General features: G+C 37.8%; 1 protein-coding gene across 1 annotated transcript in view; it reads left to right on the top strand.

Moving 5' to 3' along the window:
* Positions 1-21,495, top strand: part of LOC126480958 (T-complex protein 1 subunit eta) — a 79,754-nt gene extending 58,259 nt beyond the window's left edge. Inside the window, exons 7-9 of the mRNA XM_050104388.1 lie at positions 859-1,010; positions 1,098-1,286; positions 20,871-21,495. Of these exons, the coding sequence (XP_049960345.1) occupies positions 859-1,010; positions 1,098-1,286; positions 20,871-21,082 (553 nt within the window). The 3' untranslated portion in view covers positions 21,083-21,495. The remainder of the gene's footprint in view (positions 1-858; positions 1,011-1,097; positions 1,287-20,870) is intronic.
* The last annotated feature ends 6,402 nt before the right edge of the window (positions 21,496-27,897 follow it).

The following is a 27,897-nucleotide window of genomic DNA, read 5'->3' as shown; positions in this document are numbered from 1 at the left end:
AGCACCTGGTGCCTTACATATTTCCCTCATCTTGTTTTTATTATTATTCAGTCCAACGTGTGTCGATTATGTTTTTAGGCCTCTCACTTTTACTGTTCTGGATCTCTCGACTAGAAGGCATTCTTTGCTGTGTTAATTCACCTTTAATTGTATTGGCAGGGGTTGGGTGCTGATAGGGATTCTCTCTTTGTGGATAAGCCCTGAGAGACCCCTCATCTGCTCTGACATTAGTACTGCCTTCAGTGCCTCGATTTTGGGTGTTCTCTCTGTTGAACTTCTTGATCCGTACTATTAAAGTAGCTTCATAATTATTGATAACTATCTTTTCAGTGTTTTTCCTTTTAAGGAATCTATAAAACAAATGTGGCAAATTATATTCTGCGTTTACACTGCTTTGTTCTTTAAATGTGTTGAGATAATATTCAATGAAAAGCTTTCCAAAAACACAAAAGTGTAAGTCCAAATCCATCAGTAATTTTTAGGATATACAATACAAACGGTAGTTTTTTCATTTGCGGTGCTTTTGGGATTCTTCCAAGAGACTAGATTGTTCCCAAACGTTTGAAGTTGAAACATGTTGTAAAATTTTGTAGGGCTGTAGCCATGGAGTTACTCTTTTGTGTGTCCAGGACAGAAGTCTCCACAAAATTGGAGTTAATAATCTAAATCAACAGCAAAATTGCATATATAATTAGTATTTTACAAAGTTTGATGTGTGTATAAGTCAACTCATAACAAAAGTGACAAGTGTTGCAGTCAGTAACTGATCCTGTAGATGGTAGTTACTAAATGGAGTTTAAACTAGTGCTGATTGTATAGATGTATTAATAGTTAATTTGTATAACTTTTATTGTTTAGATTTAACATTTTTACTGGTTGCCCCAATGCAAAGACTTGTACAATTGTACTGAGGGGTGGTGCAGAACAGTTCATGGAAGAGACTGAAAGATCCCTTCATGATGCCATTATGATAGTCCGGCGTACAATAAAGAATGATGCTGTAGTTGCAGGTTAGATGAACATTTCATGACAATATATTTTATAATATGTATATGTTGACTACAGGCAACAAGTGTAATATTTTTGCATCCTTTTAGGTGGTGGTGCAATCGAGATGGAACTGAGTCGAGCGTTACGTGACTACTCGCGTACTATTGCTGGGAAAGAACAATTGCTGATTGGCGCTATTGCAAAGGCTCTGGAGGTTATACCTAGACAGTTGTGTGATAATGCTGGATTTGATGCAACTAACATTCTCAACAAACTGCGCCAGAAACATGCACAAGGTATCTATTCCATAGATTACAATGTGAGACACACTTTTTTCAACACAGTTCTCCTTCAGATCTGTGTGCAGTGTTTCTCCATTGAGTTGGCTCTATCCCTGAAGTGAAGAGAGGTTCTGGAAGGCCGTCAAAATACCCTTCCATAATAGAAACTTCGTTATTGGAGTCATGACTTTCTCCAGACATAAAATTCGTTTAATGGGGAAATACGTGGAGATTATAAAGTGCCAAGCCTGGTGAATAGTTTAGATCTTCTAATTCATATTTCAATTACCATAGTTTTCTCATTGTCAAAGGAAAAGCACCTTTGCGGATTGGTCTGTTGCTCTGATGTGAAGTAGAGGAATGTGACGTCGCCTAGATTGGTAGAAACTAGCAAACTGCTGTTTGAAATACTGCACTTAATTAGATAGGAGACCCTTGAAAATGATTGTTGTTTGAGTGAGGAATGTACTTTCTAAAAAAAATTAGTTTTCTTCTCACAAGATAATGAATCTCTGATCAGAATGTCCCAAATTCTGTCATTATTTTTAAAGATCTATGCTTTAGTCTTACAGAGAAGATTCTAAACTGACACCATCATACAGAATTTCATTGACTGTGTTAACAGATAATTGCTTGTATATTTGTACCTGGATGCATATTTATTAAAAAAAAAAAAATAAATAAATAAACAGTAGTTCGTCTTGGCTATATGAATACGCAAGGGCACCAAAGATATGCATGACTTCCTATCATTGTTGATGGCAGGTAACATGTAAGAACATATTTAATATTCCTTTAAATGTTTTAGTTTTGCTTCAGTAGTATGTTTTTGCTTTGGAATATGGCAGATGAACTACTGAACAAAATATACATAATCTTTTTTGCAATGGACCCGCAGCTCGATATGTCATGTAAATACATAATGAATTAAGTTCAAAAAGATGCTTCTATTTTGAGATGTTTATTTAATCACGACAGGACTGTTTCAGCACTATTGCCATCATCAGGCAATCTAAAAGTAATGGTTTTATTATATACTATTTCCTAGGGCAGACGGTAGCCTACTTGTCATATATGATATTGACAACCATTCATTTATGGAATTCTTAACTTACATCGCTGTTTAGTCACTTAAGTGTTTTTCTTACGTCTTTTATAGTTATTTTATGACATAGCTTTCATAGGCTATATTTGTTGGTAGTTATAGCCTGAATTTTATTTTTTGTGTGACACAATTTTTTTGTTTGACGTTTAACCAACAATGTTAGAAGTTTACATCAGAGCAGTTACTTATCGATTTCCCTTACCGTATTTACTCGAATCTAAGCCGCACTTTTTTTCCAGTTTTTGTAATCCAAAAAACCGCCTGCGGCTTAGAATCGAGTGCAAAGTAAGTGGAAGCTCTTAAAAATGTTGGTAGGTGCCGCCACAACTAACTTCTGCTGTCGAATATATGTAGCGCTACACTGGCATGCTTTGCAGGCACGAAGATAAATACTGGCGCCAAATCCGCCCCGAGTTTCGACCACTGCATTTTCATACATTATCCAATGAAGTAAATACAAATTCCGTATTGTTCATCTTTGAAAGTAGCAGCATTTCAATGTACTACGAAAATCCGACTGGCAAGACTGTTTTGGATGTTTGTCAATATGGTCAACTCTACGTTCTGAATTTTTTCCTACCTGTGAGAAGAGATGGTTGCTAATAGGAACTTTTATGAATTGTGAATCACATGCAGTATTCTCTTCACCATAAGAATAATATGAATGTAAACATTTTGCCATGTATTCTTTCGTGTTTGCTGCTATCTCATTTGAATCCTGTCTGCCTAATAAACTACGAAACTAGAGTGAGACAACAGCAAACGCGGAAGAATATACATATCATGTCATGTATATATTCGTATTATTCTTATGCCTAATAGTGATACAGTCAGAAATGAAGCACGGCAATTGACTAGATCTTTAAATCTAAGATGACTCTAATTTCTGTGCAGAATGTAACGTACTAAAGAGGCGTCTGCAAAGATTTTCAAACAAAGAAAAATTTTCGCTAAACTCTCGTTCAGAACATCTTCTATCATACGCAGTCTATTATTTGGTTCTTGTTGATCATTATCAAAGAAAGCATCAGTGTAAGTAACAACAAATAGCAGTCTCTTGCCATTGTTTTCATTGTTTTGCTAATGAAGCAATTCCTCTCTCTCTCTCTCTCTCTCTCTCTCTCTCTCTCTCTCTCTCTTTTTTTTTTTTTTTTTTTTTTTTTTTTTTTTTTTTTTTTTTTTTTTTTTTTTTTTTTTTTTTTTTTAAGCAGCGGTAGCGCGCACAAAAGCAAGCCATGCCGCGAGCGGCGACAGGTTGTAAACACTCGTTATCAGAATGCAACAAACAATGCATGACCCAGTACAGTAATGTGTTTTCAGCTTAGATTGACGTAAACACCTATAACAAAGAAAACAGCACTTATCAGATCAAGGAAAAATAAGCAATCAATTCAAACCAAATGAAGCACGTGAAAAAGGAAGGGTATCCGTATAAATACGGACGGAGCGCCTGACGCATAGCTATGGCTACCTGATAAAGCTTAACTGCTAAGCTTACGACTCGAACCAAACTACTGTATCGTCATTCATTCGACCTAAATTGTGTCTCATATTACAATGGACCAACTTTGTTTCGATTTGAAGTTGCGGCCTAAAACTTTTCTCTCCCCTTGAATTTCGAGTCTCAAATTTCAGGTGCGGCTTAGATTCGGGAAAAAATTTTTTTCCTTGATTTCGAGTCTTATTTTTCAGGTGCGGCTTAGATTCGAGTGCGGCTTAGATTTGAATAAATACGGTATTTACCATGTTGTTTATTTTTATCTGTGAATGTGTGATTGGTTTGGCTTAGCTTATATCTTTGGTTGTTTATCTGTTTTCATGATCGATGATTTGAATAAAGTTTTCTATATAGATGTTTATGTTTTAGACCTAACTGCTTGTTGAGTATTTGTTGTGGATATTTGTGAGCATGTGTGTAGATTTTGATCTCTTCCAGAATATTGAGAAAGTGTCCTTTGGGTGTTATATGCAAAATTTGGATTGCTTTTTCTACCTTGTCTGTGGTATGTTGTTCCATTTGTAGGTGTTGAAAGAAGGTTGATGGGTTGCTTTCAGTGTTTCTTGTGTGTTCTCTGTATCTGGTATTAAAGTTCTGGCCTGTCTGACCTATATAGAACTTATCACAATGTTTACAATGAGTTTTGTATATACCTGGATTCAAGCGTATTGGTAATTTAACTTTTCCCAATCTAATTTTTAATTTTTCTTTAGTGTGGCCTACGAGGCGTATGTTTATTTTCTTTAACATTGTGTTTGGTGTGTTCAATATGTTGCCTATATAAGTTGTCAGTGTATATGTGAATTTCTGTCTGGTTTGTGTTTCTTGCTGAAGTGTTATTTCATTACATATTTTTGATTTTAATGATGTGGTATTTTTGTCTTATATCTGTTGAAACAATTTGTGATTAAAACCATTCTGTAGTGCCACATATTTTAAAATTTTTATTTCTTTATGTATTGTTTCTTGTTCTAGTGGGAGGTTTATTATCCTATTGATCATGGCATGAAAGTAGGCTATATATGTGCTTTTGGGCGTCACAAAGTAGCTCTTATGTTATTTGTTGTGGTAGGTTTTCGGTATATATCGAATTTGTGTGTATTTTCAACATTTTTTATGGTAAAGCCTAGAAAGTTTATTGTTTTGTTGTGTTCTAGTTCCATAGTAAATTTAATTTTTGGCTGTAGTGCATTTAGTGCATTGTATATTAACTGGAGGTCTGTGGTATTTCCATCAAGTAGCATTACGGTGTCATCAATGTATCTATAGCAATAAACAATTTTTTTTAAATAATGGGTTTGAGTTGTTGAAAAGTTTTTCTTCTAATGAATTTAAGAATATATATGCAATAGTTCCTGAAATGCTGCATCCCATAGCAACTCCCCCAGTTTATGTGTAGAATTTTTCATTAAACAAGAAGCAATTTTGATGTATTATCAATGTGAATAATTCTGTAATTTCCTTAGTGCCCATTACTGAAGTTTTCCTATGTTGTTGTTGTTGTTGTTTTCAGTCCTGAGACTGGTTTGATGCAGCTCTCCATGCTACTCTATCATGTGCAAGCTTCTTCATCTCCCAGTACCTACTGCAGCCTACATCCTTCTGAATCTGCTTAGTGTATTCATCTCTTGGTCTCCCTCTACGATTTTTACCCTCCACACTGCCCTCCAATACTAAATTGGTGATCCCTCGATGTATCAGAACATGTCCTACCAACCAATCCCTTCTTCTAGTCAAGTTGTGCCACAAGCTCCTCTTCTCCCCAATTCTATTCAATACCTCCTCATTAGTTATGTGATCTACCCATCTAATCTTCAGCATTCTTCTGTAGCACCACATTTCAAAAGCTTCTATTCTCTTCTTGTCCAAACTATTTATCGTCCATGTTCCACTTCCATACATGGCTACGCTCCATACAAATACTTTCAGAAACTACTTCCTGACATTTAAATCTATACTCGATGTTAACAAATTTTTCTTCTTCAGAAACGCTTTCCGTGCCATTGCCAGTCTACATTTTATATCCTCTCTGCTTTGACCGTCATCAGTTATTTTGCTCCCCAAATAGCAAAATTCCTTTACTACTTTAAGTGTCTCATTTCCTAATCTGATTCTCTCAGCATCACCCGACTTAATTCCACTACATTCCATTATTCTCGTTTTGCTTTTGTTGATGTTCATCTTATATCCTCCTTTCAAGACACTGTCCATTCCATTCAACTGCTCTTCCAAGTCCTTTGCTGTCTCTGACAGAATTACAATGGCATCGGCGAACCTCAAAGTTTTTATTTCTTCTCCATGGATTTTAATACCTACTCCGAATTTTTCTTTTGTTTCCTTTATTGCTTGCTCAAAATACTGATTGAATAACATCGGGGATAGGCTACAACCCCGTCTCACTCCCTTCCCAACCACTGCTCCCCCTTTCATGCCCCTCGACTCTTATAACTGCCATCTGCTTTCTGTGCAAATTGTAAATAGCCTTTCGCTTCCTATATTTTAGCCCTTTCACCTTCAGAATTTGAAAGAGAGTATTCCAGTCAGCATTGTCAAAAGCTTTCTCTAAGTCTACAAATGCTAGAAATGTAGGTTTGCCTTTCCTTAATCTTTCTTCTAAGATAAGTTGTAGGGTCAGTATTGCCTCACATGTTCCAACATATATTTATCGTATAGTTTGTCTTGTATGTATAATATTTTTTTAGCATGTTGTTTAGTTTTTGACTAACGAGATATGTTGGGCTATCTTTGCTTTTCACCTCTGGGCAGATAGGAACTAATGATTTATGTATTTTGGGATAACAAGGAAAATTGTCAAAAAATGTAACATTATCCTAACATATGACGAAAGAAAATTGTGTATAGTAATCAACCCTAGAGCACCAAGGCTACATGGACAACCCGCAATACATAAACCATTAGTTCCTATCTGCCCATTGGTGAAAAGCAAAGGTAGCCCAACATACCTTGTTAGTCAAAAACTTAACAACATACTAAAAAATATTATACATACAAGACAAACTACATGATAAACTCAAGGTCATTAGCAAAAAGACTACAAGACATAAAAATACCAACAAATGGAAAATTTATATCCTTTGATATAACAAACCTCTACACTAACATCCCAGTCAACAAAACAATAACTGTAAATGAAAATAATTTTGTACAATATAGGAAAACTTCAGTAATGGTCACTATGGGCACTAAGGAAATTATAGAATTACTCATATTGATAATACATCAAAATTGCTTCTTGTTTAATGAAAAATTCTACACATAAACTGGAGGAGTTGCTATGGGATGCAGCATTTCAGGAACTATTGCATATATATTCTTAAATTCATTAGAAGAAAAACTTTTCAACAACTCAAACCCATTATTTAAAAAAATTGTTTATTGCTATAGATACATTGATGACACCGTAATGCTACTTGATGGAAATACCACAGACCTCCAGCTAATACACAATACACAATGCACTAAATGCATTACAGCCAAAAATTAAATTTACTGTGGAACTAGAACACAATAAAGCGATAAACTTTTTAGGCCTTACCATAAAAAATGTTGAAAATACACATAAATTCGATATATACCGAAAACCTACCACAACAAATAACATTATAAGAGCTACTTTGTGCCACCCAAAAGCACATATATAGCCTACTTTCATGCTATGATCAATAGGATAATAAACCTCCCACTAGAACAAGAAGCAATACATAAAGAAATAAAAATTTTAAAATATGTGGCACTACAGAATGGTTTTAATCACAAATTGTTTCAACAGATATAAGACAAAAATACCACATCATCGTTAAAATCAAAAGTATGTAATGAAATAACACTTCAGCAAGAAACACAAACCAGACAGAAATTCATATATATGCTGACAACTTATATAGGCAACATATTGAATACACCAAACACAATGTTAAAGAAAACAAACGTATGCCTCATAGACCACACTAAAGAAAAATTAAAAATTTAAATTGGGAAAAGTTAAATTACCAATACACTCGAATCCAGGTATATACAAAATTCAGTGTAAAGATTGTGATAAGTTCTATATAGGTCAGACAGGCCGGAACTTTAATACCAGATACAGAGAACACACAAGAAACACTGAAAGCAACCCATCAACCTTCTTTCAACACCTACAAATGGAACAACATACCACAGACAACGTTGAAAAAGCAATCCAGATTTTGCATATAACACCTAAAAGTTGCTTACTCAATATTCTGGAAGAGGTCGAAATCTACACACATGTTCACAAATATCCACAACAAATACTCAACGAGCAATTAGATCTAAAACATAAACATCTATATAGAAAACTTTATTCAAATCATCGATCATGAAAACAGATAAACAACCAAAGATATAAGCTAAGCCAAACCAATCACACATTCACAGATAAAAATAACCAACACGGTAACTAAGAGAAATCAGTAAGTAACTGTTCTGACGTAAACTTATAACATCGTTGGTTAAACGTCAAACAAAAAATTGTCACACAAAAAATAAAATTCAGGCTATAACTTCCAACAAATATAGCTTATGAAAGCTATGTCATAAAATAACTTCAAAAGACCTAAGAAAAACACTTAAGTGACTAAACAGCGATGATTCCGTAAATGAATGGTTGTCAATCTCATATATGACAAGTAGGCTATCGTCTGCCCTAGGAAATAGTATATAATAAAACCATTACTTTTAGATTGACTGATGATGGCAATACTGCTGAAACAGTCCTGCCGTGATTAAACAAACATCTCAAAATAGAAGCAGCGTTTTGGACTTAATTCATAAAATGTACATAATTCTCTGTATATACACTTACTCAAGACTGATGCTGTGAGTAGCTGAAACGTATCTCCTTTTGTGACTATTTTGTTGTTGTGTAATTTGTGTTCAGTGTGATGGCCTTATGCCCCTTAACTAGGGATAGGCGGGGGTGGGGGGGGGGGTGCTGTATGCCCATCTGCTACCACCGTACATCTACTACATCCATACTCCGCAAGCCACCTGATGGTGTGTGGCAGAGGGTACCATGAATACCTCTATCAGCCAAGGGGCTTCACTGTGGGGGATTGAATGCGGGGATGCGAGGGACGTCGAGCACGTCCCACATGTCCTCCGATCGGTCCTCTGCTGTGGCTGCCCTGGGTACTGCCTGCACTGAGGTTTACCCCTCACCCGTGGTTGAGTAGGAGATCATTCCAAAGTCTGGCAGGCAACAAAAAACTTTCTGAGGGGCTGATCATAGGGCCTTCCCGGTTCGTTTGATGAATAGTTTTTGGGCGTTATCTGTGGCTGACAATGTCTCTGAGCCAGATCTACATCTACATCCATGCTCTGCAAGCCACCTGACAGTGTGTGGCGGAGGGTACCTTGAGTACCTCTATCGGTTCTCCCTTCTATTCCAGTCTCCTATTGTTCATGGAAAGGAGGATTGTCAGTATGCTTCCGAGTGGGCTCTAATCTCTCTGATTTTATCCTCATGGTCTCTTCGCGAGGTATACGTAGCAGGGAGCAATATACTGCTTGACTCTTCGGTGAAGGTATGTTCTCGAAACTTTAACAAAAGCCCGTACCGATCTACTGAGCGTCTCTCCTGCAGAGTCTTCCACTGGAGTTTATCTATCATCTCCGTAACGCTTTCGCGATTACTAAATGATCCTGTAACGAAGCGCGCTGCTCTCTGTTGGATCTTCTCTATCTCTTCTATCAACCCTATCTGGTACGGATCCCACACTGCTGAGCAGTACTCAAGCAGTGGGCGAACAAGTGTACTGTAACCTACTTCCTTTGTTTACGGACTGCATTTCCTTAGGATTCTTCCAATGAATCTCAGTCTGGCACCTGCTTTACCGACAATCAACTTTATATGATCATTCCATTTTAAATCACTTCTAATGCGTACTCCCAGATAATTTATGGAATTGACTGCTTCCAGTTGCTGACCTGCTATTTTGTAGCTAAATGATAAGGGATCTATCTTTCTATGTATTCGCAGCACATTACACTTGTCTACATTGAAATTGAATTGCCATTCCCTGCACCATGCGTCAATTTGCTGCAGATCCTCCTGCATTTCAGTACAATTTTCCATTGTTACAATCTTTTGATAAACCACAGCATCATCTGCAAAAAGCCTCAGTGAACTTCCAATGTCATCCACAAGGTCATTTATGTATATTGTGAATAGCAACGGTCCTACGACACTCCCCTGCAGCACACCTGAAATTCACTTACTTTGGAAGACTTCTGTACTGGTCGATGTTGGAGGTAACGTCTTGCTGCTCCAGCAACCTCCACATCATCGACTTACTGTTTCTTGTGGGGTGCATCCTTAATTGGGCCAAGTGGATGGAAGTCTGAAGGTACGAGAACCGGGCTGTGGTTTGGATGAGTAAGAATAGTGCAGTGAAGTTTTGTGAGCTCTTACCAGTTGCACACACTTGGGTGTGAGGTCATGTTTTGTCATGGAGGAGGAGAAGTTCATTTGCATTTTCATAGTGACGACCAAGCTGAAGTCATTTCTTCAATTTCCTGAGGGTGTGTGCAACCAGCAGGCATGTGGGAGATCGGACAGCTTTATACGACCTTGTTGCAATGGTGATAGATTCCTGGCATGACAGCTTACTGTGCTTTTGTTCACTGTACCTCCGTTACAAATGCCATGTTGAAAGCTACGCATAGTGCCGCCACCCATCGGAACTTCATGGGACTGTAGGGGTTGAAATGGGAATGTTCCACAATGTCCCACAACAAGTTCAGCACTTTTTCAGCTAAAATTGGTGTAGAAAAAAATGTGTTGCGATAATTATTGAATGGCCTTTGTATAAAATCTGTATATTGTGCACCATATGTTGCATGCAGTTGCTACTGAAGAGCACCTCAGTTGCAAATCATTTATACAGGTTCCATGCGATCATATAAAATACTGTAGTTTGAGGTGCTTTACAAGTATGGACTTGTCACAATGGAAAAAAGTCAATGTTTTGTATAATTTTTTGTGAAAAAAATTAGTTTGTGTGTATAGGGCCTTTCTCAGGTTCAGACCAGCTGTAATTGCTGATTTTCCCCAATCATTATCTGAGAAATCAGTCTTCTGAAACATTTTGTTTTTCCCACTGTATATTAATGAGAGAGATGATTATGATTGTTATTTATTACACATACTGGCATATTTTAATACTGATTGGCCATTTAGATTGAGATTTAGATGTTTCCCAAAATTGCTTAAGGTGAATACTAACAGAGAGGACCGCAGCGGTGGGATAAAGTTTTTGAAACCGTTTATAAGGTTTTCTAGATTAAGATACAAAGTGTCGCACAAGCTAGCCATTTACCCTCATGGGCCCTTGTTTGTGAGTAATTGACCAAAAAAAAAAAAAAAAAATTGTGTGACACGCAATAGCATTAAAAGTTGTGTTACATGGTCTGGTTGCGTAGTGTAATGGATAGAATACTAGCTTCACATTAGGAGGTTGTGGGTTCAGATCTCGTCAGGTGCAGTAAATTTATTTATTTATTTTTTAAATTTTAAATCTTTATCAAAATGACTTTGATCATTACTTGTATTCAGTTAATTGGTTTAAATATAATTTTTTATTTCCTTTCCTTTGTCACATAATTTTAATCATAATATCAAGTTCTTCATTTGCTCTCATTTTTATTCCTATCATTCTTTTTCCACTTGAAATCTTTGTTCATGTATTTTCAATTAATTTAGTGTATTAATTTTGATTTAATTTTTCTGTCACCCTTTTTTTGTCCACATTATTGTGTTCATTATATTTATTTCCCATTTTGCGTGAATTTCGTTTTAGTTATAAACCCTTCTTTCATTTAAACATTCATCTGTGGTATTTTGTGCATAGTGCAATAGGTACCTAGGTTATGTTTTAAATATTGGTATGATTATTACTGTGCAGCTGGTTACGAAAATACAATTTTTCGTACCATTTAACAGTAAATATAAATAGATTATTTCATATTTTGTTTCTTTAACCAATAGATCGGAATTTTCAAATAGTTGAAGATTATAATAGATCAATAAAAGTAAATTAGTATTCACAAAAATTCCGATTGGTAAAAGGATGATGTAAAGAAAAATGAAACAAATCAAAAAGTTCATACAGTGATTAAAATGATGTGACAAAGGAATAGAAATAAAGAAATACATTTATCCATTTAATTGAATAAAAATAATGATCAGTCATTTCAATAAAGATTTAAAAATAAAAAAAAATTGCTGCACCTGATGGGATTTGAATCCATGACCTTCTGTCTGTGAAGCTATTATCCAATCCACTACCCCACACAATCAATCTATGTTACACAACGTTTTGAATGTTCTTGAGCATCACACAAAATTCTGAAATTTTCTTTCATAAGGTACTCCCAAACGAGGGCCCACAAGGATGAATGGCTGCAGGGTGGGATACCTACGTTGCCATGTATTCCATTTTCAAAAGTCAGTCACATTGCTGAATACCTCTCCTTGTATGGCAGTTAATGTGGCGAGGGAGGCGGGGGGGGGGGGGGGGGGTAGGCTGGTAAGTTTCTTCCTTATCCAATCAAAGAAAGATTGTGCTCGTTGTCTCATTATCAATGTTGTGTTGAGCCACTATATTCATCCTTCCTTAGTTTGATGATTTCAACATCTCTCTGATTTTATAGAAAAATTTTGAAGTGATTAGACATATACTGGAATGATATGACTGAAAGTATTCATTCTTACAGTGTGTTGATTTGTCCTTTTACGTGTGGTATACTATGCTACAGTTTTCCAGAAAGACTTTTTTTCCTGCCTAAGCAGTGAAGTCTTTCAGCAACACTATGAAATCTTCTTTTTTAGCTTGTGTTTTTTAGCTTCCATTTGGTCTGTTTAATATTCTGAATACTAGTTTAGTGGTATGTTATTTACAACTGGAAATACAGTGGGTTTCGCTACTTTATTGCATCCCCTTGGTCGGTTAATTTTGCCTAATTCAACATCAATAAGTAATGAAGCTGTTGGTTGGATCTTAGTGCTTGGTATTTTGAATCAGGGTAAATTACTAATTGTACCTAAATTTGAATTTGTATCCATATTCTGCAACCCTTATTCTGTGTGTGGTAGAGGGTACTGAGTGTAAGAGAAATCATTTTTAAACCCTTGTATTTCATTCACAGGTGGGGTCTTACATGATTGATGCATGTATGAACCATGTTGTTTCTGTGGTGTGGTCATTCAGTTTCCAGGAAAGTTGCTATACTCTTGTGCAAAATATGTTTGATAATTCTAACACACATAGTCATCAGTGAGATAGGTCTGTAATTAGGCACATTTGTCATTTTATTAGGCACATGTGTCTGTCATTCCTTCTTACAGACTGGAACAGATTCCATCTTTGTTTTTCAGTCATGTGACACAATTATTCCAGCAGCGTATGATGAACTGTTGTTAGAAGAGGGACCAGTTCTTCCACATATAGGATATAGACTGACAGACCTCTGTCAAATCCAGTGGTCTATCCTCTGTCTGTCAGTTTTCAGTTTCATACTCACTTATTGATGTACCTATTATTTTTCCTTTTCTGCAGTGATCCAAAGTAGGAACTGTGTTGTAACCTTCAGTGAAATAATCTTTTTTAAGTAGAAAAAAGAATCGTGAGCGCTCTCTCTCTCTCCCTCTCCCTCTCCCTCTCCCTCTCCCTCTCCCTCTCCCTCTCCCTCCCTCCCTCCCTCTCCAGCAGTAAACATTGACACAAAAGCATCTACATCTACATCCATACTCCGCAAGCCACCTAACGGTGTGTGGCGGAGGGTACCCTGAGTACCTCTATCAGTTCTCCCTTCTATTCCAGTCTCGTATTGTTCATGGAACGGAGGATTGTCGGTGTGCTTCTGTGTGGGCTCTAATCTCTCTGATTTTATCCACATGGTCTCTTCGCGAGATATACGTAGGAGGGAGCAATATACTGCTTGACTCTTCGGTGAAGGTATGTTCTCAAAACTTTAACAAAAGCCCGTACCGAGCTACTGAGCGTCTCTCCTGCAGAGTCTTCCACTGGAGTTTATCTATCATCTCCGTAACGCTTTCGCGATTACTAAATGATCCTGTAACGAAGCGCGCTGCTATCCGTTGGATCTTCTCCATCTCTTCTATCAATCCTATCTGGTACGGATCCCACACTGCTGAGCAGTATTCAAGCAGTGGGCGAACAAGTGTACTGTAACCTACTTCCTTCGTTTTCGGATTGCATTTCCTTAGGATTCTTCCAATGAATCTCAGTCTGGCATCTGCTTTACCGACGATCAACTTTATATGATCATTCCATTTTAAATCACTCCTAATGCGTACTCCCAGATAATTTATGGAATTAACTGCTTCCAGTTGCGGACCTGCTATTTTGTAGCTAAATGATAAGGGATCTATCTTTCTATGTATTCACAGCACATTACACTTGTCTACATTGAGATTCAGTTGCCATTCCCTGCACCATGCGTCGATTTGCTGCAGATCCTCCTGCATTTCAGTACAATTTTCCATTGTTACAACCTCTCGATACACCAAAAAGCCTCAGTGAACTTCCGATGTCATCCACCAGGTCATTTATGTATATTGTGAATAGCAACGGTCCTATGACACTCCCCTGCGGCACACCTGAAATCACTCTTACTTCGGAAGACTTCTCTCCATTGAGAATGACATGCTGCGTTCTGTTATCTAGGAACTCCTCAATCCAATCACACAATTGGTCTTGATAGTCCATATGCTCTTACTTTGTTCATTAAACGACTGTGGGGAACTGTATCGAACGCCTTGTGGAAGTCAAGAAACACGGCATCTACCTGTGAACCCATGTCTATGGCCCTCTGAGTCTCGTGGACGAATAGCGCGAGCTGGGTTTCACAGCAAATGAAAGATATTTTGTGGTCTGTTCCCGTATTCCAGAACCTCATTATCATCACAATATATGGTGAATCTGCATTTATTCCTATCATTTCTTTGACATTTGCTTTAACCTGTAAGCATATAATTAGAAGTGCCATTTATCAAGACCACATCTCTCTCCTCCAATTGTGAAAATATTCTGTTGGCACCCACCTATGTAGGGAGAAATTATCATTGTAATAAAATAAGAAAAATCAGAGTTTACATGGAAAGATTTAAGTGTTTGTTTTTTCCAGTGAGAGAGTGGCATGGCAGATAAACAGCTTGGAAGATAGTTCAAAAAACCACCTGTCAGGCAGTTAATTGTGAATTTTGTAGTAGTAATGTAGATGTGGAGTTTTTATAGCTGATAGGTGACTGCAACCTTGCTACAGTACCTAATTTTGTACATCCTGTGTGCAGTTTGGTAAAAATGTGTTTCCAAGAGGTTTTATTTACTATTTGTCTTTGTTTATATGAGCACAGAGGATTTCTTTACAGTTTTAAGTGCTGGTTTTCTAGCTGAAAAATCAGTTTAACGATGTAGTTAGCATTTTCCTGTTGCTGCACAGTTAGGGGTGATTTTTGTGATCCTTCAACACATTTTCTTCTGTAAATCTTGTGTGTAATATTACCAGACAATAAATGATGGGTTTGTAATTGATAGGGTTCTTTAAGTTCTATCTTTATTAATTCTTAAGTCTCTGGCTTCTTATGTGTTTTAGTTTAGTGGACAAAAAATCTTGAAAGAGTTTTGTAACTGCTTGAAACGATGCCGTACTGAATTTATAAGGCCGGCCGAAGTGGCCGTGCGGTTCTAGGCGCTGCAGTCTGGAACCGCGAGACCACTACGGTCGCAGGTTCGAATCCTGCCTCGGGCATGGATGTGTGTGATGTCCTTAGGTTAGTTAGGTTGAACTAGTTCTAAGTTCTAGGGGACTAATGACCTCAGAAGTTGAGTCCCATAGTGCTCAGAGCCCTTTGAACCAATGTTTTGAATTCACAAGTGTGATATGTCACCTGCCTTATGTGAAAACCATGCATATTGTTTCACAGCCTCCTGTTTTGACATAGTATTTCTTTTTTGTGTCCCCGTAAAATGATTAAATAGAACAATCTATTTCTGTAGCTTTCAAGCGGCTTCTGTACATTGCAGAACGTTTATGTACACTTAATCCTTTTGTCTGCCAACAACATTGTAGTGTATTTTAGTAGAGTACCCCCACATAAGTTTAAGATTTGGTAATATAGTGAAACTTCTTTATAATGTTCCTCCACTTCTACTTTTTTAACTCTAACCAATTATTTCCCTCTTTATTGTGTTTAACAATACTTACAGGGTATTCCTGGTACGAAGAATCCATGCATGTGCTCTATTGGAATAACACCCGAAAACTGAAGGGAAATAAGTGATTTGGTTCTCTCTCTTTCTCGTTCTCTTCTCCCCACCCCATGTCATTCATTTGAATTAAAAATTTATGAAAAATGAGAGCTCACGGCTTCTATTTTTTAAAGTAATTGTTCTCTTACATAGCTATCACAGAATTATGTTATTACTGTTCTGAATTATGGCTCAACTGTTTGTTTTGTATTACACTTGTTTGCTCAAGGATATTTTACCTAAATTTATAACAATAATGGAAAATCAGGGATGGAGCAATACGTAAAATAAGGGAAAGGCAACTGCTCACCTATTGTATAACACATCAATGTGTGGAGCCTAGAAATGCTGTGTGTGGAGCATAGAAATGCTTAAATTCAACAGCATTCATACTAGCTTTTGAGCATTTTCTCTTCTTCCAGCAGTAGAACACACAACCACACAGACCCTAAATTTACATTTCTGTGGCATTTTGCACATGGTGGACATAATCGTTTTTTGAATATTTCACTCGCAGTGTCTGTAACCATTAGGATTAGGGCAGGATAACAATGACAATGATATAAAGACAGACGTTTTTGGGTTGACTCTGACCGGGAAGAAAGGGTGAAGGTAGAGGGATAAATTCACTATTAATGAAGGAATTTGAGGCTCGAAGATCCGCAGGAAGTTTGGAACTTCATGAGAGTGGACATGGCTTGTTTTGACAAGCTGCTGTTGGTGATGCAGGAAAGAATTTGATAAAGTGGCACAGTAATCTAGGAGACAATTTCACCTAGGCAGAAGCAAGAATTAAATCATTTGTTTATTTTTTTGAATAATTTATTATGAAAATTCGACTGAAGTTGTATTTTACAGGTTCATTATCAAAGTAATTGTTTGCAGCTAATTATTTTTTAATTTTTACTATTTACTGTGTTTTTCTGTAGAATATCCTCAGTAACATTTGACAACTTCTATAACTATAAATTGTAAGTTTACCTCTTTATAATGTTTTCCCCGATACAGTGTTCAGAATTTGTAATCCCAAAAAACTTTCAGAGAGATTCTACTCTAGACACATGTTAAAAAAGAGCAGTGGACAAAATAGCTACCAACAATGCATTTCACTTATACTGTGATGTGATTGCTGCTGTAGTTTTGTTGTTGAGTTTCATTTCAAGCAAAAATCGTTTAACATTATTTAAGGGTCACTGTTTTAACTTTCGGCTTCACATCTGATGTACTCGCCTAGCATCCCAACTCGGAGGTGAAGCATGGAATTCAGTTGAGGATTTCTGTATATGAAACACACACAGCTATCACACCTTTAAAAAATAAGTCGGGTTCATGGTTTTATGACTTTTGTATCAATGATAATCCTGTTTTTCATAGTGAATTAATGGAAATACTTTATTCAAAAGTTGCATATGGACTTAATTCTGTATAGACTTACTGGTAAACTGGGCTTCATTAAGAACGTATAAATTTTTTACTGTCTATACAGTGGAATAAACTTGTAACATTTATAGGTTTGTAACAATGTTATGAAAAGGAAAGTTGCTTCTCGCCATGTACCAGAGATGCCGAGTCGCAGATAGGCACAACAAAAAGACTGTCACAAATAAAGCTTTTAGCCATTAAGACCTTTGTCAAAAACGCACGCACGCGCGCGCACACACACACACACACACACACACACACACACACACACACACACACGACTGCAGTCTCAGTCTCTGGCAACTGAAACCATACTGCAAGCAGCAGCACCAGTGCATGATGGGAGTAGGGACTGGGTGGGGGTGAGGAGGAGGCTGGGGTGGGGAGGGGGAGGGATAGTATGGTGGGGGTGGCAGACAGTGAAATGCTGCAGGTCAGACGGAGGTCAGATTTGTAACATACGCGGTGTGACAATAAAGTAATGAAATTGATGTGAAAAAAAAAATGTTGCTTACTGTTTCAGTCAAGTTTAGTGTTGTCACCTTCAAAGTAGCTCCCTTCTGACTATGCATACTTTTTCCAGCACTTCTGCCATTGATGGCAACATTTCTGGAACTCATCTTCTGTAATATTCTCCAAGGCCCTTGTCACAGCTTTTTGGACATCTTGTGTTGTTTGAAAATGGTATCCCTTGACCACCATTTTGACTCTTGGAAATAGAAAAAAGTCGCGCGGAGCAATATGGTGAATAAGGTGGCTGTGGTAGTTTTGAAATTTGTTTTGAGGTTAAAAATTGCTGTACTGACAGAGCAGTATGGGATGGTGCATTATCGTGATGCAGACTCCAATTATCAGCAGTGTTGGCACAGACATGAAGAACTCTTTTACGAAGTCTTTCTAAAATTTCTTTGTGGTAATATTGGTTAACTGTTTGTCCAGGAGGCACCCACTCTTTATGAACAATTCCCTTGGAATCAAAGAAGCACACAAGCATGCATTGCACTTTTGACTTTGACATGCGAACTTTTTTTGATCTGATGCACCATTGCGAACTTCGGCGTTTTGTCTCTGGCTCGTACTGAAAAAAACCAACTTTCATCACCACTGATAACACGGCTCAACAATCCTGAGTGATTTCCATTTGCTCTAACAGATCAGCTGCAACATTTTTCCGTGTTTCTCGCTGTTGTGGTGTGAGATTTTTGGGGACAATTTTTCACAAATCTTTCTCATACCAAGATCCTCAGTTATTATTAGGTGAACCGTTTCTCGATTGATGTTCAGTTCTTCTGCAATCATTTTCACGGATAATCTTCGATCAGATCATATGGGTTCACGCACCCTGCCCAAGTTGATATTTGTCAGTGAGGTTGATGGTCGTCCACTGCGGTCTTCATCTTCAACATTCATTCTGCCTTCACTAAACATTTTATGCCAATGAAAAACTTGAGCTCTTATGCGGTTCCATTTCTGTGACGAGAGACACAAACAAGTGTTAACTTCTTACAACACAACTCACGACTGAGCAGTTGCATCGACGTGCCGCTTGGACTTGAAGCAGCTTATAGACCAAGGTCAAAGATACTGTGCCTGCGCAAGCCTGCAGGGTTGCCATATCTTGCAAAGAAAATAAGTCTCATTACTTTATTGTCGCACCTCATATTTAAAATGTGTGATTGGGCTCATATCTACTTTATCTTATTTGCTGTTATAAGAGTCATTTATAGGTAATCATTTTGCTTTTATTTTAGTGTTTGTCAATCGCTTTTGACAGTGTGCGTTATTACAAATCTCAAAAACTTTGTTCTAATCTCAAGACCAGTTATAACAGTTTTGTATTTTTGCAAACTCCACATTTTCACTAGGATTCCCTTTCCTTGCAGCATTTCTGCATATGGGGAAATGCTTTAGATTTATCCAATTGATATCCTGAAATTAGAAACAGGAAATTATGTGAAAAACTAACATTATGTGAAAACTAACATTTGTAACATAATTATCTAATGTTGAAATTGGATTTTGATATTTTTTTCTCACAGTTATCTTAAAATGGCTGTTGGTTTCCAGGGTAAAGAACTGCGGCTATGTATGTGATGACAAATGAAAATACCCTAATTCCAAATAACTTAATTTTGGTAGTATTTTTAGTTGCCAATGATACATTTCCCAGCACTTCTGCACCACAAACAATGGTTAGCTTCAATCAGCCAATTCCAGCACAAGATACGTGAGGTCAGGCAAACATCACAGCCTTCCATATGGTACATGAAATTTGAAGCATGCTACAATAGCAGTATGACTGATGTCTTCTTTATGGGAGTACATTCATTGGCTTTATCAGTTTTCAATCAAATTATCACCTTTAAACCTAACCCAAACTCTGAGCTGTGGAACAGCTTAAGCTTTCACCACAAACTTAATAAACAAATAAAATAATAAAAATAATATTGAATAAATATTTAAGTAGACATTCCCAGTATTGTTCTAACACCAAAAATCCATTTACATGACATGACGTGAATGGTTCTGTGCTGTGATTGGTAACTGAGTTGCACCATCAAACTAGACTGTCAACTCTTACAGGCACAGATCTATGCCAGTCGACATTCACAGTTCTGGGTTCTTGTTTCAACCATAGGATGACAATGATGAATTCTATTAATGCTAACGTGAGCAGCAGTGTTTTGTATGTACCTGGAAAGACAGGCATCTACCATGTAGATACTCTAAAGGGATACAAATCCCTCCCCAATTTAGAGAGAAGTAACTTTCCAAACCAGGAAAATATGTTGAGATTGTCAAATGTCTCATGTTCTGTGAAACAGTTAGTCTTCTATATTAAAATATAGACTCTGGGTGTCTTGTTTTCACTCCAGAATGAAGTATCGATGGATCAGCAGCATAATGTCTTGGAATAAAACTATGAAGTTTTTCTCTTTAGCCTAATTATTAATTAATTAGATTTAATGGATTTAACATTTTTTTTTTCCTGTAATAAATGTCATAAATGTGAAATGTGAGGGCAATAAATATAATTGAGGCATTCTCTGGAACAATGACTGAACTGAAATATGTTGAAATGGTTTAAACAATTTTTTAATTCATTTGAAACTGTCACACATGGACTAAACTTCAGTAAAACATAAACAAAATGTTGCTACTCACCATATAACAGAGACACTGAGTCGCACATAGGCACAACAAAAACATTACAATATTGACATGCATAGCTAAAATAATTCTCAATTAAATGTTTACAGGTAATTGCTGGTATGGTGTGGACATCAACAATGAAGACATCTGTGATAACTTTGAAGCATGTGTCTGGGAGCCAGCTGTTGTCAAGATTAATGCATTAACAGCCGCATGTGAAGCAGCTTGCCTTGTGTTATCTGTAGATGAAACCATAAAAAATCCTAAATCAGGTGGTGGTGATGCTCCTGCAGGCCGCGGCATGGGTCGGCCGATGTAATTTCAATCATCATAAACTGACACGATCTGTGACAATAAAGTGTGTGTTATTTCATATCTGATCAGAGCGGCAAAGAGGAAGTCAGAGTACTTGATTAACATGAATTAATGTGAATCTGATGGCCATAATTATGCACACTATTTCTAATCTGACTGACCTTTCCTTTTTTCTCCCCCTCATGTAACTATCAGTGCCTTCTACTGCTAAGTGTTTGATCTATGCATTTCATTAAAAATAAAATAAAGCTTAAGTATAACCTCACATTTTTGCAGTAGAATGTTTCTATTTATTAAGTGTGCTGGTTGGAGGCCTTCTATGTATGCTAGTGAGCAAAACTTTTTTTATGTTTTTGTTGTCATTATGAACTGTAAATTGAACATTTAACATAAAAACTTCACACATTTTTAAACTCACTTAACTGTGTACTATAATTTTACCCCTCCCCCATACTTTCAATTTTGTTTTTGTATGGCAAAATCTTGTAGACTCTAATTTGCACAGTGGTAGTTTTAGTAAATTGTGCCAAAATTTCTTCATTTACAAGAATCTGAAAGTGTGAAGAAGATAATTTGAGTGATACATTATGTATGACAGGTCTTGTCTGGCAACCTTTCTCTGGTGCTGACCATTCAACAAATGTTTCACAAATATTTCTTCAAAGCAAGACAGATGAGCTTGCTCATGGAAAGCTGATGCAATCTAATGGAACTTGTGCAAGGTGTGGTTGTAGGTTTCAAACAAATGGGATCTTCTGCCTTGGAAGCTGTGTAAAGATTTATGGATTTATTGATTTGCACTCAAATTACTGCACTGAAAACAATCATTATGGACAGCACATTTGTTGAGCACTGTTTATTTAAGTTATTGACAGCTGCCAGAAATTTAAAGCAGTTCCAGATTTCTGCAAGAGCTAATGCCAGGGTAGAGTTCATTAGCTTGCTTTGAAATTACTTTATTGAATCACTATATGGGCCACAAAGGCCTAAAAATATACCTTATACTTGTGTCATGAAATTTCTTTTGAGATAATTTGTTATATTTAGATAGGGTGCTATCTATGGGGAAAATATCTATATAGTTGTCAAACAATGGAAAATCCAGGATGGAATGTAACAATACCAGAGAAGGGAAGTTGCTACTCACTATATAGCGGAGATGCTGAGTCACATAGGCGCAACAAAGAGATTCACACAACTAAAGCTTTTGGCCATTAAGGCCTTTGTCAGTGCCCCCCCCCCCCTCCCCACACACACACACACACACACACACACACACACACACACACACACACACACACACTCGCAACGTGCACATACGTCTGCAGTCTCAGAGACCTGAAACCACAGTGTGAACAGCAGCACCAGTGCATGACGGGAGTGGCAACTGGGTGGGGGTAAGGAGGAGGCTGGGGCGGGGAGGGGGAGGGATAGTACACTGGTAGTGGAGGACAGTGAAGTGTTGCAGTTTAGACAGAGGGCAGGAGAGAAGGTGCGGAGAGGGGAGGGGGTAAGTAGAGTAAAGGAGAGAAATTAAGACTGGGTGTGGTGGTGAAATGACAGCTGTGTAGTGCTGAAAGGGAACAGGGAAGGGGCTGGACGGGTGAGGACAGTGACTAACGAAGGTTGAGGCCAGGAGGGTTACGGGAACGTAGGATGTATTGCAGGGAACATTCCCACCTGCGCAATTCAGAAAAGCTGGTGGTGGTGGGAAGGATCCATATGGCACAGGCTCTGAAGCAGTCACTGAGTTGAGGGATATCATGTTTGGCAGCGTGTTCAACAAAAGGGTGGTCCACTTGTTTTTTGGCCACAGTTTGTCAGTGGTCGTTCACGCAGACCGACAGCTTGTTGGTTGTCATGCCTACATAGAATACAGCACAGTGTTGCGTCTAAACTGCAAGACTTCACTGTCTGCCACTCCCACCATACCTCCCTACCCCAGCCTCCTCTTTACCCCCACCCAGTCACCACTCCCATCATGCACTGGTGCTGCTGTGCCCAGTGTGGTTTCAGCTCTGAGACTGCAGACGTGTGTGCAAGTTGCGTTTGTGGTTTTTTGTGTGTGTGTGTGTGTGTGTGTGTGTGTGTGTGTGTGTGTGTGTGTGTGTGTGTGTGCGCGCGCGCGCACAAAAACCACAAACGCAACTTGCACACACGTCTGCAGTCTCAGAGCTGAAACCACACTGGGCACAGCAGCACCAGTGCATGATGATGCACGTTTGCGCGCTGACAAAGGCCTTAATGGCCAAAAGCTTTATTTGTGTGAATCTTTTTTTTTTTTTTTTTTGTGCCTATCGTGACTCAGCATCTCCGCTATATGGTGAGTAGCAATTTCCCTTCTCTGGCATTATTAATATAGTTGTCAGTAAGCCATGATGCAAACTGGTAAGCCGGCCGTAGTGGCCGAGCGGTTCTAGGCACTTCAGTCTGGAACCGTGCGGCCACTACAGTCGCAGGTTCAAATCCTGCCTCGGGCATGGATGTGTGTCACGTCCTTAGGTTAGTTAGGTTTAAGTAGTTCTAAATTCTAGGGGACTGATGACCTCAGATGTTAAGTCCCATAGTACTCAGAGCTATTTGAACCATTTTGCAAACTGATGATGGTTCTTTTCGTGTATGGGATGTTTTTCTGTGGCACGGCTGGGCTCCAGGTATCCTCTTGCACAACACTGGAAAATGTTTGGAGTTCATTTGTGCTCTGTGCACTACACGTTACATGTGTGGAAGTGAATATTGATGTTTGGTTTGATTTTTAATTATGAATAATATCCAACTCCAGTCCATCACCCCCCCCCCCCCCCCCCCCCCAATCACCAAATAATTTTATGAGATGCCAGTTGCCAAAGATTCTTTTTCACAGTAATTGAGATAATGATTTTGAGAGACTCTGCAACTGTTTGGAAATTAAGATAATTCTTGTACATAGTTCTGTCTCAGTTGCACATTTGGAATTAGATTACATGTTTCAATCCCTCTGGACCATCTTCAGATCTAAGTAGCAACCTGTATTGTCTACACAGGACTCCATATCAGAGTATTGTGTTTTGCAAAAGTACATAGATGTGAAGATGATCCAGAGTGATCGAAACGTGTGAGTGGACATGCCCTTGTATAAACTGTGCCAACCACAAATAACATTGCCTTGTACCATTCCATTGTTGTTTTACAGTTGCGAGCCCGTACCTATTCCTTCATTATCGCTCCAGCTAATATAGTGATAAACTGTGTTTTCATGTGTCCATGTAAGCATCAGTAATATGAAATAGAATGCTACATGAGAAAAATTTATGATGCACATAAGAAAGTGCCAGAGATATCGAGGGCAGCACAATCCCACATTGAGGCAATTGTATAAGAGATAATTAGTAACCGAATAAACATTTGGCTGTTTAATGCTCAGAGTGCATCATTACGGTGAGGTAACACTTTTACATGGCAACAGAGTGATACAATGAAAGTTTATTGTATTATTGTTTAATTAAATAATGATTTAACTCAAATAATTTAAGTTTAACTAAACACAACCTTCCAAAATTCCTTAACCAAAGAAGATGAAGTAAATATTCCAGAATTCGAATCAAGAACAGGTGTCAACATCAGTAGCATGGAAGTAGATATCCTCGGAATAGTAAAGCAACTTAAATCACTTAACAAAAGCTAGTATTATCATGTCACAGAAGATATGATGTGAGTTACCTAGATATAGTTTCTGTTTAATCTCCAAGGTAAGTTGTTGATGGCATAAGGTCTCAGCTCAGGTGGCCAATAAAAGAAACAACCAATTTCTAAAAGCCTGCACATAAACACTGCATCCTTTAGCACTCCCTCCCCCATTCCTTTACTATTAGAGTACTTTGATTAGGCATTGCTTATACATTTGGAAACTAGTACATACAAGATTAAAGCTAAAGGCTTAAGGAATTAAGATTTCAAATGATTAATCCATCCATCTTCTCAGAAATGTGAAATTGTGCATCGAATTAGTTGCCCATCTTGTCATACAAGACAATGAATATATCAGAAAACTAGGCTATCTCGTCTGCATCTGGGTCAACATAGTGAAATACAAATAGTTGGAAGATCCAGGATAGTATCTCACTGCCAGAATTCAGACACAATAAGGAGGACTGTTGCTTAAAACTAGGTAAGTCATGTATACCGGATAACATGCTACTAAAATTTACCAAAAAATTATTTGGCACTGCTAAATAAGATATTTGTGAGGGCCCACACCTTGGAAAGTTGTTGAAGATGCATGCAATACCAGAACATGGTTGCAAACCATTGATAGCACAACACTGTCCCACCTGCTGTTGCAATGGCAACAAAAAAGTATGCACGGCAGCAGCTGTAATTCCCTACTCTCCTGGCATAGCATCAGGCCAGCCATCTCCAGCAGGCCACTCCCAACAGCTTCACCAAAAGTTCCACACACAAATTCCATACCATTCCAGTAGATAATTGACAATAATTACTGTTCATATGAGAACTCAAGGTACTTGGGAGACCGCTTTGTGGGTTCTGGTCTCATGTGTCATTACAAAAAACCAGACACATTTTACTTGTAGTTAGAGTGCTGATTCCATTTTGGACATCGATGACAATATGCAAAACTGCTATGAGTGCATTTGACTGTTTGTTAGGTAATGGTAATTTTTGATTTGAGATTGGAATAAAATGTCATGTTTAGGAAATTACTTGGATTCATCATTTTCTGGACATTTATTGTACAGATATGCCTACATAATTGAAATGTATATATGTTCAGTGATTGATTTGAAATACACAATTACTCCATCAATAGGCCTAACTGTCATCTGCGACAAATTGGTTTAGTGACTGTGTTTAGACAGGGGGCTGATTTTAATGGAACATTTGATATGCCAATCTTGCTCACTGTGTAGGCTGCTGGGATAAAAGTAGGGAACACTGTTTTGGCTGTAGCTTCTGCTTGCTATCTGCGATACACTTTATTAGAAATGTGTAGGACCTGTAAGGATTCGGTGAGCCTGTGCTCACATGAAATCAGAGTATGGTGCCCCGTGTTGTAATATTGTCAGTTGCAGTTGGCAGAGGGAACTAGTTGCTGAGGATGATATCTCACGTAGGATAATTTTCCTGGAGGAGATGGTTCACTTTATTACCAGAGAGAGAGAGAGAGAGAGAGAGAGAGAGAGAGAGAGAGAGAGAGAGAGATGGCTCCAAGGGCCCTCAGTCTTGCAAGTCATGATTGTGCAGCCTGATTTGACTGGCAGAGTGGCTTTGCCAATGTTGATTCAGCCTATTCTGGCAGGAACCAGTTGATTGTTGTCACATTAGTTGAAAGGTGATGGAGGAAGGGATGGCCTCTTTGTTAAATTTAAGTAATGAAAATGATTCATGTTCGGGTGCTTGGGTCACCTTATAAACCACCTCCCCTTTCCTGGAAAGAATTCACTGGGGAGGAGGTGATTTCATTTAACAATTTAAATCTTGGAATGTGAGTATAATAGTCAAGTGATCATGCTGTGTCTGAAGCTGTCGACATGGGACTGTGTCAACGGCATTGTTACAAAGCTAGCTGAAGCTGGTTTCAGAGAGGGAGAAGGAGAACTTTAAGGATTACAGGCAACTGAAACATTTGTACGGCAAGGATTAGGATATAATATAAAAGTAATTGGCTCATGTTTACAGGTCTTTTGTAATTAATAAAGAAAGAAAATAATAGAGTTCTAGTGTTGTTAAAAAGAGGTAATGTACGGTATAATTTGAAATAGAATGTGGGCCACATGATGATGAAAGGTCTCCTTGCCAGACTGCATTCAGTTTTCTTGTGACAATGTGGGTGGGCAGTGTCTTTAAGGTAATTGGGTAACCACCAGAGTGACACAAATTGGTTGCCAACCTGGTAAGGCATATCGAAATCACAGAACATAATTTTGAAGCTCTGCAGTTCATTTTAACCATGCTCAGGGAGGACCAAAACATTGTAAGTGAAACTTATTTAGAATTTGTTAGCGCCACAAATACATCTTGCAAGTAACTTTCTACTAATTGACGAAAGAAATGTTTTAAAATGAAAACTACAGTACCGTGTGGAAGGCATCAAGTTATCTACTCAATTAAATCTTTCTGTGCATCAACCAGAATGACAAATTAAATAGATTTGACTAACAAAAGTATGAAATGGCAACTGCAAAACATGACACTTCTCATTCCATTGATGCATCTCAAAAACAAATAATAAATCTTTTACAATAAACTCTGGAAGGTGATACCTTTGCCTCAAATTTCTATGATAACAACAGCAAGGTAGTTAAGTTCAGTTAAACTGGATGGAAAGTTGTAAAAATAACTCATGACTATGAAACATCATATGAACAGATAAGTGCAATAATTAATGACAAATATAAAACAATGCTTTTGATTAAAGAAAACGACACTAGGTGAGATTATACAGTTCATGACATTAGAAAAAATTTTGCCATTAACTTTTGCACTGCATCTTAACCAAGGCAAATGATCAACTGGTGTAGCCATATGCATCCCACTACATAAATTGCTTGTGGAACAGTTCTGTATAGTATTGCTCCATATCAGAATAGCAAGCAGGACAGAAGTAACGGTGAGAACATTTATGTTAAGTAAAACTTCATGGGTAGAATGCTGTAATAAGCGCATCAACTAGTGATTTGTTGCTGCTCCTGTTCCATCAACTAATCCAAGGACATGCTAATATCAGGTAGAACTTATGAGACAGCATGTGTAGTGAGGGAGAAGTTAAATTCTGGAATGTGGTATGGGACAGTGTATAAATAGCTGATTCATATGCAGTAG

The sequence above is a fragment of the Schistocerca serialis genome, chromosome 5 (genome assembly GCF_023864345.2).
Source record: "Schistocerca serialis cubense isolate TAMUIC-IGC-003099 chromosome 5, iqSchSeri2.2, whole genome shotgun sequence".
In the NCBI taxonomy this organism is placed as follows: domain Eukaryota; kingdom Metazoa; phylum Arthropoda; class Insecta; order Orthoptera; family Acrididae; genus Schistocerca; species Schistocerca serialis.
Note: the sequence above shows the minus strand (reverse complement) of the source record. Positions and strands in the feature narration are given on the sequence as shown.